At 45.9% G+C, this 15,557-nt stretch overlaps 1 protein-coding gene across 2 annotated transcripts in view; it reads left to right on the top strand.

Moving 5' to 3' along the window:
• rpusd1 (RNA pseudouridine synthase domain containing 1) overlaps positions 1-4,544 on the top strand; it is a 32,178-nt gene extending 27,634 nt beyond the window's left edge. For both annotated transcript variants that reach the window (XM_038820398.1, XM_038820397.1), the window contains one exon: positions 3,885-4,544. In XM_038820398.1, coding sequence (XP_038676326.1) covers positions 3,885-4,276 — 392 coding nt within the window. In that variant the 3' untranslated portion in view covers positions 4,277-4,544. The remainder of the gene's footprint in view (positions 1-3,884) is intronic.
• The last annotated feature ends 11,013 nt before the right edge of the window (positions 4,545-15,557 follow it).

Consider the following 15,557-nt stretch of genomic DNA (forward strand, 5'->3'; position numbering starts at 1 on the left):
ATGGTGGCCCTCAACTTCCATTCATATAATTTTTTTTTCAGGGCTCATTGGGGGATCTGTGCAGCGTCTCTCAATCAGCTGTACGCAGTTGTATCAAGCTGGTGACTGATGCCATCTTTAGAAACGTCCACACGTTCATCCATTCCCCCGATAGATGGGGCCAGCCAGGCAGAGAGACAGCATGAGGCTTTGCTGTGATAGTTGGGTTCCTCTGCATCCAAGGTGTAATAGATTGCACTCATGTGGTCATCAAGGCGTTGAGGTTGGAGCTTTCATAAACAGAGAGTGGGTTCCACTTAATGAATGCTTAAATTGCATGTGACCACTGGATACATATTCTCCAAGTTGTCGCCTGTTACCCTGGAAGCGCACATGATGTTTACATCTTGTTGCACACACAGGGTTCCAAGACTATTCGTGGCTCCTATACAATTGGATGGGTGGGTCCTAGGTAACAAGGGTTTCTCTTGAAAAGGTAGCTTATGACCCCACTCTGTCACCAAAGAACTGAGGCCAAGGAGAGATACAATAGGAGGCCTGTCTCCATATGAATGGTGGTGGAGAGAACCATCCGGCTTCTGAAGATACCTGGAAGATACTTCAGGTGCCTGGCCCGGTCAGGCAGAGCATTGCAGTATCCTCCAAAGGGTGTCTCCCTCATAGTCACAGTATGCTGCGCTCTGGCAAGGGAGGGCCAAGTGTTGGCTGAGGAAATAAGGTAGCCCCACATGCCAGGGAGGGTGATTCCAGTGATGGATCAGAGGAAGACCCTGGGAACATGCATGGTGAGCACATCAAAGCAGACGACAGGAACCTTCAGGGAGATATGGACACCAGGGGTGCTTGATACTGCCGAACCTTCAGCAAAGCATCGAGTCAATGGCACTGTCTCCTTTGCAAACAATAATTACATGAGCCCAACCCAGAATGCCAATACCACACAAAGCCATGCAATTACAATCCTGTGCAATATCTAGCACCTATTCAAAGCATCCAGCCAACTCAGGCCATTAAAGTAAAATTAATTTTTGTTCCTTCACATAAATAGAATAAGAACAGGTTGCAACTTGTAGCACAAACTTCAAAATAATGAATGCAAATAATGTCACTTGTGACATGCCCCTGTTGTGCTCAACGTATCTCTGCAGGTGCTGCGTCTTGGTGCCTCCCTCCCCTCCTGACTTTGTTGTCAAAGAACAATGCAGCACAGGAACAGGCCCTTCGGCCCTCCAAGCCTGTACCGGTCACGATACCAACCTCTGCCAAAACCCTCAACACTTCCTTTTGCCATATCCCTCTATACCCATCCTATCCATGTGTTTGTCAAGATGCTTTTTGAACGCCGAAAATGTATCTGCTTCCACAACCTCCCCTGGCAACGCGTTACAGGCACTCACTACCCTCTGCGTAAAAAATCTGTCTCTCACATCTCCTCTGAACTTTGTCCCACGGACCTTAAACCTCTGCCACCTGTGACTGACCCCTCCACCCTGGGAAAGAGTGCCTGCCTATTCACTCTATCCATGCCCTTCATAATCTTGTAGACCTCTATCAGGTCACCCCTCAACCTCAGTCTTTCTAATGAAAATGGTCTGAGTTTATTCAGCCTCTCTACATAGCTAACACCCTCTAGACCAGGCAACATCTTGGTAAACCTCCTCTGCACTCTCTCCAAAGCCTCCACATCCTTCTAGTAGTGTGCCGACCAGAATTGTGCGCAATATTCCAAATGCGGCCGTACCAAGGTTCTATACAACTGTAGCATGATGGGTTCGATTGTGGTCTTGGGTGACTTGCCAGTTTTTATACTCAATGCCCCATCCAATGAAGGCAAGCATTCCGTATGCTTTCTTGACTACCTTGTCCACTTATATTGCCACCTTCAAAGGTCTGTGGGTCTGTACGGCCAGATCTCTCTGACTTTCTATATTCCGAAGAGTTTTGCCATTTATGGTATATTTCCCCTCTATGTTACACCTACCAAAATGCATTACCTCACATTTGTCCAGATTAAACTCCATTTGCCATTTCTCTGCCCAAGTCTCTAACCTATTTATGTCCTGCTGTATCTTCTGACAATCCTCAACACTATCTGCCACTCCACCAACCTTGGTATCATCCACAATCAGACCAGCCACATTTCCTCCAAATCGTTTATGTACACTACAAACAACAGAGGCCCAAGCACAGATCTCTGTGGAACACCACTAGTCACAACCTTCCATTCAGAAAAACACCCTTCTACTGCTATCCTTTGCCTTTATGACCGAGCCAGTTCTGTATCTATCATCTCATCTCTGATCCCGCGTGACTTCACCTTTTGTAGCAGTCTGCCATGAGGCACCTTGTCAAAGGCTTTACTGAAGTCCATGTAAATAACATCCACCACCCTCCCCTCATCAATCATCTTTCTCACCTCCTCAAAAAACCCACGCAGACAGGGGGAGAACGTGAAGACTCCACACACAGTCACCCAAAACCACATCGAACCCGGGTTCCTGGCACTAAGGCAGCAGTGCTAACCATTGTGCTATATCCTTAGACTGATTGTGGGCAAAAGAGCTGAATTGCAGAATTGAGGTGAGAATGACTCACATTGAAATCAAGGCAGCATTTGAACAGGTGTGGCACCAAGTAAACATAGTAAAATTGTAAGTCAGTGAGACACATGTCCTCTGACCTGCAGTTACAGCCAGCAGAAAGGATGGGTTTATTACAGGCCAATCATCTAAGTCCCAGGACAGGGCTACATCAGGCAGCTTCCTGGGCCCAAACACCTTCAGCTGCTTTGTCAGTTGCCCTTATCATAAACTCAGGAATGGGGATGTTCACTAATGGATGCGATGCTCAGCTCAAGTTGTCACTCCTCAGCCCATATGCAGAAAGGCTTGGGTTGATAGTAGGCAGGTAACATTTGTGACACACGACGGCCAGGAAATGACATTTCCATCAAGAGAGAGTCTAACCACCTCCCCTTGATATTCAACTTAATTTCTATAGTTGAGTTATTACCATATCTTAAGGATGACCATTGACTGGAAACTTGACTGGACCAGCCATATAAATACAGAGGGTGGGTATTCTGCAGAGAACAATTCATCTGCTGACTCCTGAAAGTCCTTCCACCCTCTACAAGGAACAAGACAGTAGAGAAATTGAATACTCTGCGCTTACTTGGGTGAGTGCAGCTCCAACAATATTCAAGAAACTTTACATAATTTAGGACAAAACAGCTGGCTTGACTGATGTGCCACCGTAAACATTTGCTCCTTCCACCATTGGTGCACAGTGGTTTCATGTGTAGTATCTTTAGATAGATGTGCTGCAGCAACTTGCCAAGCATCCTTCAACAGCACCTTCTAAACCCCAACCTCTACCACCGAGAAGGACAAAGACAGCAAGTGCATGGGTACACCATCATAATGTTCCCTGCCAAATGGCACACCATCCTGACTTGAAACTGTATCATTTGCCATTTCTTCCCTGATGATGGATCAGAAATCTGGAACTTCCTCCAAAGCAGTACTGTGGGTGTACCTATGCCACATGGACTGCAGTGGTTCAAGGAATCATCTCAGCACCACCTTCCCAAGGACAGTTATCAGGGATGAGCAATAAATAGTGGCCTTGTCAGTGACGTTCATGCCACGTGAATGAATAAATGAAACTGTATTTAAAATTATCTTGCAAATCTTCATGCAAAGGCATTATACTTAGAAAAAATTCCAGATAAAGTATTTAAAGACAGAGGTAGACTACTGAGGTCAATTTAGTTTTAATCAGTAATGTTGCTTGTCAACAGTCCTATAATTAAAGAGGTGCAATTGTTTATTTGAGATTGCTGCAGAGATGCCTCTCCTCAGTATATCTTGTTATTTCTTTAGGTCGGACACACCAGCTGAGGGTCCATTGCAGGGCTGTGGGGCATCCCATTGTGGGCGACTTCACCTACAGCTTGAAGACTGACAGCAGTCCTTATCGTATGATGCTTCATGCCCATCAGCTGCAGATCCCCATGGATGGGGAGCTGATAGATGTGACCACGGCTGACCCTTTCACACATCTGGTAGACAGCAATTTGGAACTGGGTTTGTGTGTCAATAGCTTGCCTGACATAATCAAGGGACTTAAAGACAAGTGTGTGATAGAGCAATGTGACAAGAGCAACATTCTTAGAGTTCAAGCAGAGAAAATACAGGTGGAAAAAACAAGTGAGGAGACAAAGGAAGAAAGAGAGAAGTGCTTGCAATGGTTAAATGAATGGGCAATGAGTTAATATCAATGTCTACTAAGGACCATCTTGACTGGAAACTGAATTTTCACATTTTCTAAGGTGGTTTGTTGGGCTGAGGGATGGAGAACCCATGGTTAACTAGGTATCCAGTGGTAAAGAGATTGATTATGAGGCTGTTTTGCATGGCTGACACTCAGTCTTACTGATCTGACAACTCCACACATGGAGATGCAGTCTGTGGAACAGATTTTAAATGAACTACTTTTGTTCTGAAAATAAAGTATCTATTTCTGACCAAACATCAACAAAATACATTAGAAGCCGCTTTAAGTATATCAGATCTCTTATTCTATCTTCTAATAAGAGCCAAAAGAGGGCAGCATGGTGGCGCAGTGGGTTAGCCCTGCAGCCCCACGGCACCGAGGTCCCAGGTTCGATCCCGGCTCTGGGTCACTGTCCGTGTGGAGTTTGCAACTCTCCCCATGTTTGCGTGGGTTTCGCCCCCACAACCCAAAAATGTGCAGGCTAGGTGGATTGGCCACACTAAATTAAAGAAAAAAATAAGAGTCAAAAGTCTGGATGATTGGAGGTGTCCAAAATACAACTTTTATTTGCTAATTATTCACCTTAATACACTTGCATAAAACTGAATCAAAAAGTTGATCAAAAATAATACATAAACTAGGGTGGTGCAGTGATTAGCACTGCTGCCTACGGTGCTGAAGACCCGGGTTTGATTCAGGCTCTGGGTCACTGTCCGTGTGGAGTTTGCACATTCTCTCCGTGTCTGCGTGGGTCTTACCCTCACAACCCAAGGATGTGCAGGGTAGGTGAATTGGCCACGTAAATTGCCCCTTAATGGGAAATAAATAATTGGGTACTCTAAATTTATTGGGGAAAAAAAATCATAAACTGGTGAGAACATAGCAAAAAGAATAAAACAAAAAACATAAGAAAAGTACAAAAAGAATTAATTCAAAAAAAGTAAATCGATAGATGGTTCAAAATGCATGAAGGGATAAATTTGGAATAATTCCTTCACCATGAGGTCTTACTCTTAAGGAAATTGTAATCGATGGTCTAATCCCTCATTCACTCTCATTGGTTTCTATTTCTCAGTTTAGACCTCCTGATTTACTTAAATAAAGGTCTGTCACTTAGAAGATGATTTGTTAATCAATCATTGGTCATGACTTAAGATTTACTAATGTCCATCGTAATCAATTCAGTGTCTACGTGTGCCACCTCACCTTATGAAGATAAGGTGCTTAGTCACAACTAGCCATTAATCTTGCTGTTGCTAAGTATTTTATACATTTTTGTTACTAAATGCACCGGAACACAATGGTCTTATTCATTACATGAAACATTTATGGAACTGTTTGAATTTCTGCAGACATGGCATCGAAGCTTAATAGTTTATTCTTTATCTGAAACATTGACTATCTTTTGCAGATAGGGGGTTGAATTCTCTGCTGTCAGGATTCTCCGTTTTTCTGGCACCCTGGGGGTTTCCCGACAGCATGGGGCTGCCCCACAATGGGAAACCCCATTGACCAGCCGGCGAAACGGATCCCGATGGCGTGCCGCACCAGAAATCTGACTCAGTCCACAGGGAATCATTTGAGGGAAACTGGTTTCCAGCAGGGTGTACCTATAACATGAATGTAATACTTTGATAGATTACTGATTTATTGATTCATTAATCTGGTGCGGCGGTTCAGAGAAACCCGCCCAGGTTGTTTTTGAATACGTCTATTCCTAGCTATATACTCAATCAATCCTTAAAGGCACCAAACAAATTAATGAATCAATAAATCAGTAATCTATCAAAGTACTACATTCATGTTATAGGTACACCCTGCTGGAAACCAGTTTCCCTCAAATGATTCCCTGTGGACTGATTCACTGGTTTAGCAGAAACGTTAACTCCTGGTCATCCAATAAGTTGCAACAGCTGCTGCTGACAGATGACTATCAGTTTTGTTTGTATGGTGGTAGAATAATTGAGTTTGATGCAAATTAAAATGTTGGATTTACTGACACAAAATCAAAGAAAAATCATTTCACAGAATCATAGCATTTACAGTGCAGAAGGAGGCCAGTCGGCCCATTGAGTCTATACCGGCACTTGGAAAGAGCACCCTACTTAAGCTAACGCCTCCACCCTATCCCCGTAATCCAGTAACTCCACCTAACTTTTTTGGACACGAAGGGCAATTTATCATGGCTAATCCACCTAACCTGCTTACATTAACACTGCAATGAAGTTCCTGTGAAACGCCCCCAGTCGCCTGTTCGGGTACACAAAGGGAGAATTCAGAATTTTCCAAATTACTTAACAGCACGTCTTTCGGGACTTGTGGGAGGAAACAGAAGCACCTGAAGGAAACCCACGCAGACAAGGGGAGAACGTGCAGACTCCGCACAGACAGTGACCCAAGCCGGGAATTGAACCTGAGACCCTGGAGCTGAGAAGCAAAAGTACTAACCACTGTGCTGCCGTGCCATTTTTGAAAGGTTGATTGTGCGATGAGAAAGAATTGGCTTTATATAGAAGTACCTAATATTGTACTGCTCAGAAATAGGCCATTCAGCACTACTGGTCTATGTTGGTCATTATTCTTCATGAGAGCTTCCTTTCACTCTTCATGAGAGCTTCCTTCCACTCTTCATCTCACATATCAACATAACCTGTTATTTCTTTCTTCCCCATCTAGCTTTTTCTTAATTGTATTTAGTCTCATATTGTGGGTAAAATATTGTGACCCTAGACCAGACCCAACAGTGGCTAGGATGCTGGACTGAAACCCCAACATTTTAGTTTATTTGATTTGAATTTGAATTTGTTTATTGTCACGTGTACCGAGGTACAGTAGAAAGTATTTTTCTGCGAGCAGATCATTAAGTACATGAAAAGAAATTAAAATAAAAGAAAATACGTAATAGGGCAACACAAGGTACACAATGTAGCTGCATAGACACCGGAGCGGTTGAAGCATACAGGGGTGCAGTGTTATTCAGGTCAGTCCATAAGAGGGTGTTTAGGAATCTGGTAAAAAGGGCAACACGGTGGCGCAGTGGGTTAGCCCTGCTGCCTCACGGCGCCGAGGTCCCAGGTTCGATCCCGGCTCTGGGTCACTGTCCGTGTGGAGTTTGCACATTCTTCCCGTGTTTGCGTGGGTTTCGCCCCCACAACCCAAAGATGTGCAGGGTAGGTCAATTGGCCACATTAAATTGCCCCTTAATTGGAGAAAATGAATTGGGTATTCTAAATTTATAATTAGAAAAAAAAAGAATCTGGTAAAAGCGGGGAAGAAGCTGTTTTTGAGTCTTCGAGCATTTTCTCAGACTTTTGTATCTCCTGCCCAATGGAAGAAGTCGGAAGAATGAGTAAGCCGGGTGGGAGGGGTCTTTGATTATGCTGCTCGCTTTCCCCAGGCAGCGGGAGGTGTAGATGGAGTCAATGGATGGGAGGCAGATTTGTGAGATGAACTGGGCTGTGTTCACAACTCTGTGAAGTTTCTTGCGGTCTTGGGCGGAGCAGTTGCCATAACAGGCTGTGATGCAGCCAGATGGTATATCTGTAAAAGTTGGTGAGAGTTAATGTGGGCATGCCGAATTTCTTTAGTTTCCTGAGGAATTATAGGAGCTGTTGTGCTTTCTTGGTGGTAGCGTCGACGTTGGTGGGCCAGGACAGATTTTGGAGATGTGTGCCCGTAGGAATTTGAAGTTGTTAACCATCTCCATCTCAGCCCCATTGATGCTGACAGGTGTGTGTACAGTACTTTGCTTCCTGAAGTCAATGACCATCTCTTTAGTTTTGCTGGCATTAAGGGATAGATTGTTGTCGCTGCACCACTCCACTAGGTTCTCTATCTCGCTCCTGTATTCGGAATCGTCATTGTTCGAGTGGTTGTATCGTCAGCCATGGTCGTAGATGGAGTTGGAACCAAATTTTGCCATGCAGTCGTGTGTGTACAGGGAGTATATTAGGGGGCAAAGTACGCAGCCTTGCGAAGCCCCAGTATTGAGAACTATTGTGGAGGAGGTGTTGTTGTTTATTCTTACTGATTGTGGTCTGTGGGTCAGAAAGTCGAGGATCCAGTTGAAGAGTGAGGAGCCAATTCCTAGGTTTTGGAGCTTTGATATGAGCTCGGCTGGGATTATGGTGTTGAAGTTGGAGCTGTAGTCAATAAATAGGAGTCTGATGTAGGGGTCCTTGTTGTCAAGATGCTCTAGGGATGAGTGTAGGGCCAGCGAGATGCCGTCTGCTGATGATCGGTTGCAGCGGTATGCCCCCCTCCCCCTTTGTGGGCATCATGATAACGTTTAAGAGCCTTATAACATTGGCTGTGAGTTGCCTGCCCTTTACGAACCCCGTCTGGTCTTCCCCTATCACCCCCGGGACACAGTCCTCTATCCTTTTGGCCAATATCTTAGCCAGCAGTTTGGCGTCCATATTCAATAGGGAGATCGGCCTTAATGACTCGCATTGCCCGGGATCCTTCTCCCGCTTCAGGATAAATGAGATCGAGGCCTGTGTCATTGTTGGGGGGAGGACTCCCCTCTCCCTTGCCTCATTAATTGTCCACACCAGCAGTGGGCCCAATATCTCCGAGAACGTCTTGTAGAATTCCACCGGGCAGCCTTCCGGCCCCGGGGGTCTTGCCTGACTGCATGACCTCTAGCCCCTTCGTTATTTCCTCTATTTCAATTTGGGCTCCCAGCCCTTCCACCAGTTCTTCCTCCACCCTCGGGAACCTCAGCTGATCCAAGAACTGCCTCATCCCTTCCACCCCAGCCGGGGGTTCCGACTCCTATAACTTGCTATAAAGTCCTTAAACACCTCATTCACCGCCACTGTGTCCAGGACCGCATTCCCACCTCTGTTCTTTACTCTCCCTATCTAACTGGCCGCCTCCCTTTTCTTCCGCTGGTGTGCTAGCATTCTACTGGCCTTTTCCCCATACTCATACACTGTTCCCCTTGCCTTCCTCAGTTGTTCCACCGCCTTCCCTGGAGAGAACAGCCCAAACTCCACCTGTAACCTCCCGCCGCTCCTTCAGTAGCCCCATATCTGGGGCTTCCGATTATCTCCTATCCACCTGGAGTATCTCCCCAACCAACTTATCCCTCTAAGCGCGTTCCACCTTTTCCCTATGGGCCCGTATCAAAATTTATTCCCCTCTAACCACTGCCTTCAGAGCTTCCCACACCGTTGCTGCCAAGATTTCCCCCGTATCATTTATTTCCAAATAGTTTTGGAAGGACTTGCTCACCTGCCCACACACACCCTCATCTGCTAATAGTCCCACATCCAACCTCCATAACGGGCGCTGCCCTCCCTCCATATTAGCCCGTAGATCCACCCAATGTGGGCATGATCCGAAACCACGATTGCTGAGTACTCGGTATCAACCACCCCCGGCAGTAGAGCCCTACTCAGGATAAAAAAGTCGATGCGAGAATATACTTTGTGGACATGGGAGAAAAAAGAAAAATCCTTCACTCTTGGCCGTTCGAACCTCCATGGGTCTACTCCCTCCATCTGCTCCATAAACCCCTTTAGTTCCTTTGTTTCAGCTGGCACCCTCCCTGTCCTAGATTTTGACCCGTCCAATCCTGAATCAATGACTGTATTGAAATCTCCCCCTATGATCAGATTATGTGACTCTAGGTCCGGGATCTTACCTAACACCAGCCTCATAAATTTCACATCATCCCAGTTTGGTGCATATACATTCACGAGTACCACCCTCATCCCCTCAAGCTTCCCACTCACCATAATATACCTGCCCTCCGTGTCTGACATGATTCTCCCTGCCTCAAATGCCACCCGTTTATTAATCAGGATCGCGACCTCCCTGGTCTTAGAGTCAGCCCGGAATGAAATACCTGGCCGACGCACCCCTTCCTCAATCTGGTCTGGTCTATAACCTTTAGGTGTGTCTCTTGTAACATTGCCACGTCCACCTTCAATCTCCTCAGATGCGCGAACACATGAGCCCTCTTAACTGGCCCATTTAGCCTTCTGACATTCCAAGTAATCAGCCTAGTAGGGGGGCTCGTTCCCCCCCCCCCCCCCCCCCCCCCCCCCCCCCCCCGATTGGCCATCACCCTTCTTAGGCCAGCCGCCAGCTCGCGTCCCTCACCTCCCCGGACGCGCCCTCAGGCATCCACCGTCCTCGACCTCCCCTTTGACCCCTAGTTACTCCCCATCAGTAGAGCAGCATCCCCCCACCCCTCCTTCCCCCCTAGTAACAGCACCAGAAAAGAAACCCAACCTCCCCATATCAAACTTACCGCCTGCTCACCCCCCACTGTGCTTCCGTGAGCTAACTAACCTAGCTAGCCTGGTAGCTCCCGCCCATGGCACCAGACATCCTAAATCCCCATTGTTCTCCCTCCTCCCCATCCCGCTTGGACATACATATTCAAAGCATCACAGACCCAGTAAACAAACAGTAAAAACAATCCTTCCACCCAACTTCCAATGGAACACAGTTAACTTTACATTTCTGAGTAGCTGCTCAAACATCTTATCACAATGAAAAGAAAAAAGGAAGGGGCAAAAGCAACCAAAGAAAAAAAAGGAACAAGAAACAAAAATAACCCCTTGTTTCAGAGAGCACTGCATATTCAAAACAACACAGAAGTCATTTTGACCAAATCGCCACCGCAATGCCCTCCCCCAAGCTTCAGTGAGCTTAATCCCCTGCTAGCCTTTTGTCCTTGATCAAGTTCATCACTTCGTCCGGTGATTCAAAATCAAGTTCCTGCTTCTCAAACATGACCCAAAGACGCACTGAATACAAAATCCCGAACTTCACCCCCTTCATGAAGAGGGCCAATTTTGCCCTATTAAATCCAGCTCGCCTTCTGGCCAGTTTCGCAAACAGTTCCTGGTAGATGTGCAATTCACAGTTCACCCAATTACAGCTCCGTACCTGCTTGGCCCACCTGAAAATCTGTTCCTTGTCCAGGAACCGGTGCAGTCACACCACCATCACCCTCGACTGTTTATTCGTTTGCGGCTTCCTTGCAAGAGCTCTATGCGCTCTTCCACTTCCAAGAATCGTGTAAACACCCCATCTCCCATCAACGTTTCAAACATACTTGCCACATATGCCCTCACATCCGATCCCTCACTGTCCTCAGGGAGGCCCACAATCCTCAGGTTACTGTCTCCTTGACCAGTTCTCCAAGTCATCCAGCTTCCCCTGCAACCTTTTCTGGTGGTCCTTCATCAGCCCCACCTTGGCCTCCAAAGTGGTTAGATAGTCCTCGTGCTCAGACACCTTTTCCTCCACCTTCTGAATCGCCCGTCCGTGAGTTTCTAGACCCTGTTTGACCCGATCAATCGATGCCTTAATCGGGTCCAGCGTATCTTTCTTTAGCTTGACGAAGCTCTCCTCTAAGAACTTCACCAGCTGTACCGTTGACCACTGTGCCACCACCCCAGAATCGTGCACCTCCGCCATGCTTTCCTGCGCTGCCGGCTCTGCACGCATCTTCCTTGCTTGACTATGTCTCCTTACACGGCCACTTCTAGTCCACTGCTCCATACACTGCTGGGGTATTTCTCCTCATTGTCTCACTCTCCACTGATTTTTCAAGTAAAATTCTGAAAAAACCAGGAGAAAAAGTCCAAAAGTTTTGCCACAAGCGGGAGCTACTAAATGTACGACCTCCTACTCCATAGCTCCCACCAGAAGTCCAAAATGAGCACAATAATTATAATATGCCAAGCAATTCTTATCCACGAGTGTATTTGTATATTTGTGTCTCAATTGCAAATATCATCCCACTAGCTAGCTATCTTTCCTGGTATCCCCAGCTCATTGGATACCATCTACATATGTTTGATTGGCTTTAGTTAATTGCTGTTTAATCCATTGCTGGTTTTCCCTAAAAAATCTGATATTGGTACCTATCCTGGCCGGAATGTGGGGCTTTAGGCAGAAGGTGGTAATATTGATAGGACCTCCTACATTTGTCCGGTCTCCATCCAAAATCAGAGCTCTCCCATAGCTGGCTTCACCTTTGTAGTCGGACCTTAATCAATTATTATTACCAGCTCAGTTATGCACATTCATAATATAACATTACTGCCTATTAATTATCATCTGATTTTATGCCTACCCTTGTAAAAACAATACTGTCCAATACAATATTCGTTTTCCCTTTCAGCAGTCAAACATTCCATGTGGTTCTAGGCTTTAACATATTTTCATAGAATTCCTACAGTGCAGAAGGTGGCCATTGAGCCCATCAAACTGCACTGACCCTCTTAAAGAGCATCCTACTTGTAATGACCTTTATAGTCACAAGTAGGCTTACATTAAAACTACGATGAAGTTACTGTGAAAAGCCCCTACTCGCCTCATTCCGCCGCCTGTTCGGGTAGAGCATAGAACATACATTGCAGAAGGAGGCCATTCGGCCCATCGGGTCTGCTTCGACCCACTTAAGCCCTCACTTCCACCCTATCCCCGTAACCCAATAACCCCGCCTTACCTTTTTGGTCACAAAGGGCAATTTATCATGGCCAATCCACCTAACTTGCACGTCTTTGAACTGTGGGGGGAAACCAGAGCACCTGGAGGAAACCCACACAGACACGGGGAGAATGTGCAGACTCCGCCCAGTCGGTGACCCAGCAGGGAATCGAACCTGGGACCCTGGCGCTGTGAAGCCACAGTGCTATCCACTTGTGCTGCCCCCAGGGTACACAGAGGGAGAATTCTAAATGTTCAATTCATGCACGTCTTTCGGGACTTGTGGGAGGAAACCGGAGGAAACCCACGTAGATACAGGGACTCTGCACAGACAGTGACCCAAACCAGGAATCAAACCCGGGTCCCTGCTGCTGTGAAGCAACAGTGCTAGCCACTGGGCCACTGGCACTTAGGTCCCACCCTAACCCTGTAATCCTACCTAACCTTTTGATACTGAGGGGCAATTTTAGTATGGTCAATCCACATAACCTGCACATCTTTGGACTGTGGGAGGAAACCGGAGCACCTGGAGGAAACCCATTCAGTCATGGGGAGAACATGCAAACTCCACACAGTCACCCGAGGCTGGAATCAAATCCAGGTCCCTGTGCTATCCACAGGTTTTGTTTGCTGATTTAATCTTTTTGTCACAGCTATCATTGTAAATCTAAATTTTTAATAGTCATAGCTCAATTTGCTTCTGTCCATTATTAGATTACACAAGCTATGTCCCCTTAAGGTTTAAATTAGTACAGATAAAAAGTAATTTAAATGAATTTTATACCACCTTAACAAATTGTAGAGGGAACACGTCCATTACCTCATCATTGTTCTTGACCATTCTTTCTTAGTTCATGAATAGTGTGATCTGTATGAATTCCGTATTTTATGTCTTTTCTGAGGTTTTGACTTCCATTCCATAACCCCAGATAACTACTACTGATGGAAAAATCCTATTATCGGTTGCAACTTCATCGGCACACCCCAGATTTAACACTATCTCCTTACCTACAGATAATTTCACTCACAAACACCTAACAGCCATTATCCATTCTTATATAAAGTCATGAATTCCTAACCTGGGCGGCACAGTGGTTCAGTGGTTAGCACTGCTGCCTCATTGCACTGAGGCCCCAGGTCACTGTCCATGTGGTGTGTGTATATTCTCCCCATGCCTGCACGGGTCTCAACCCCACAACCCAAGAAGATGTGCAAGGTAGGTGGATTGACCACAATAAATTGCCCTTTAATTGGGAAAAAAGAATTTGATACTCTAATTTTTTTTTAAATGAATTCCAAACCTATTAGCATTTAAGGACTTAGAATTAAACAATAGATTTTACATAGTCACATATGCATTGCCTTAGATAACATTTACTCATTATAGATAACACAAAACAATAGAACAAATATTGCTTTTATAAAAATTAATGCAGATTCAAATCATAACCTGATTGATCTCTCTTAGAACAACAAACTTTATTATTCCTTGACACTCAGAACTCATACAGACTATCTTTCCATTGCCCTATATTTGTCAAAGAATAAAATCTGTTTATCCCTTTAAACTTTAGGTAACTTTCCCTTTTGTATGAGTTGTTATTCTATGTACTCAATATATTCAATTAGTTAAATATTAAGAGTAATTATATCCAGGCATGGAAGATTATCAGAAATAGTTGTGCTTATAATTGGTATGGAGGTTAAGTCAAACTACTTATACAAAAAATTCAGTTCAAAGGGTAACAAATAAGATGGAATGAGTTGACTTTTTAAACAAAAGGCAAAGCCTGATTATCATTATGCTGTAATAAGCAATTTTGAAGTCTAGAAGCTGCCAGACTTGCTTGTTTTCTATGATTCATGATCCATCTATTTTATTAAAAAGCACAAGGGCAGTCCTCCCGAGATTCCTGTTTGTATTTCAATGTCTTCCCATCTTTATTCCGCGGTCCATTTTTAAGCGGGTCAATAAAGTTATTGCGGGCTTCGTGTGGGAGGGCAAGTCCCCGTGAGTGAGGAGGGTAATGCTTGAGCTGAGTCGGAGAGAGGCGGGCTGGCGCTGTCGAACTTTAGCAATTATTACTGGGCGGCTAACATAGCCATGATTAGGAAGTGGCTGGTGGTGATGGTGGTGGTGTGGGGGGTGGGGGGGGGGGGGGGTCAACATGGGGGCGTATGGAGGCGGCATCTTGCAAGGGCACCAGTCTGGGGGGCGTTGGTAACTGCGCCTCTGCCATTCCCAGCGGCGTGGTACTCCATCAGCCCCGTGGTGGTGGCAGCCCTGAGAGTCTGGGGGCAGTGGAGGAGATATGTGGGGGCAGTGGGAGTATCGGTCTGGTCCCCAATCTGCGATAATCACCGATTTGCCCCCAGTGAGTATGGATGGGGGATTCCGAATATGGCGGAGAGCGGGGATTGAGAGGATGAGGGACTTGTTTATAGAGGGGAGCTTTCCACGTATGAGGGCGCTGGAGGAGAAGTTTGTATTGGCGAGGGGAAACTAATTTAGATATCTGCACGTGCGGGACTTTCTGCTTAGACAGGTATCGACCTTCCCACTCCTGCCGCTAAGGGGGATTCAGGACAGGGTAGTTTCCAGAGGGTTGGGGAGGAGAAGGGAGCGTCTCTGACATTTACAAGGAACTTATGGCGTCAGAGGAGACGCAGACCGAAGAGCTGAAGCGAAAATGGGAAGAGGAGCTGGGGGGAAGAGATAGAGGAGGGCCTTTGGGCAGACGTGTTGAGTAGGGTCAACGCGACCACAACCTGTGCCAGACTCAGCCTGATTAAATTCAAGTTTGTTCACCGGGCTCACATGA

Source organism: Scyliorhinus canicula, chromosome 15 (assembly GCF_902713615.1).
Source record: "Scyliorhinus canicula chromosome 15, sScyCan1.1, whole genome shotgun sequence".
Lineage (NCBI taxonomy): Eukaryota > Metazoa > Chordata > Chondrichthyes > Carcharhiniformes > Scyliorhinidae > Scyliorhinus > Scyliorhinus canicula.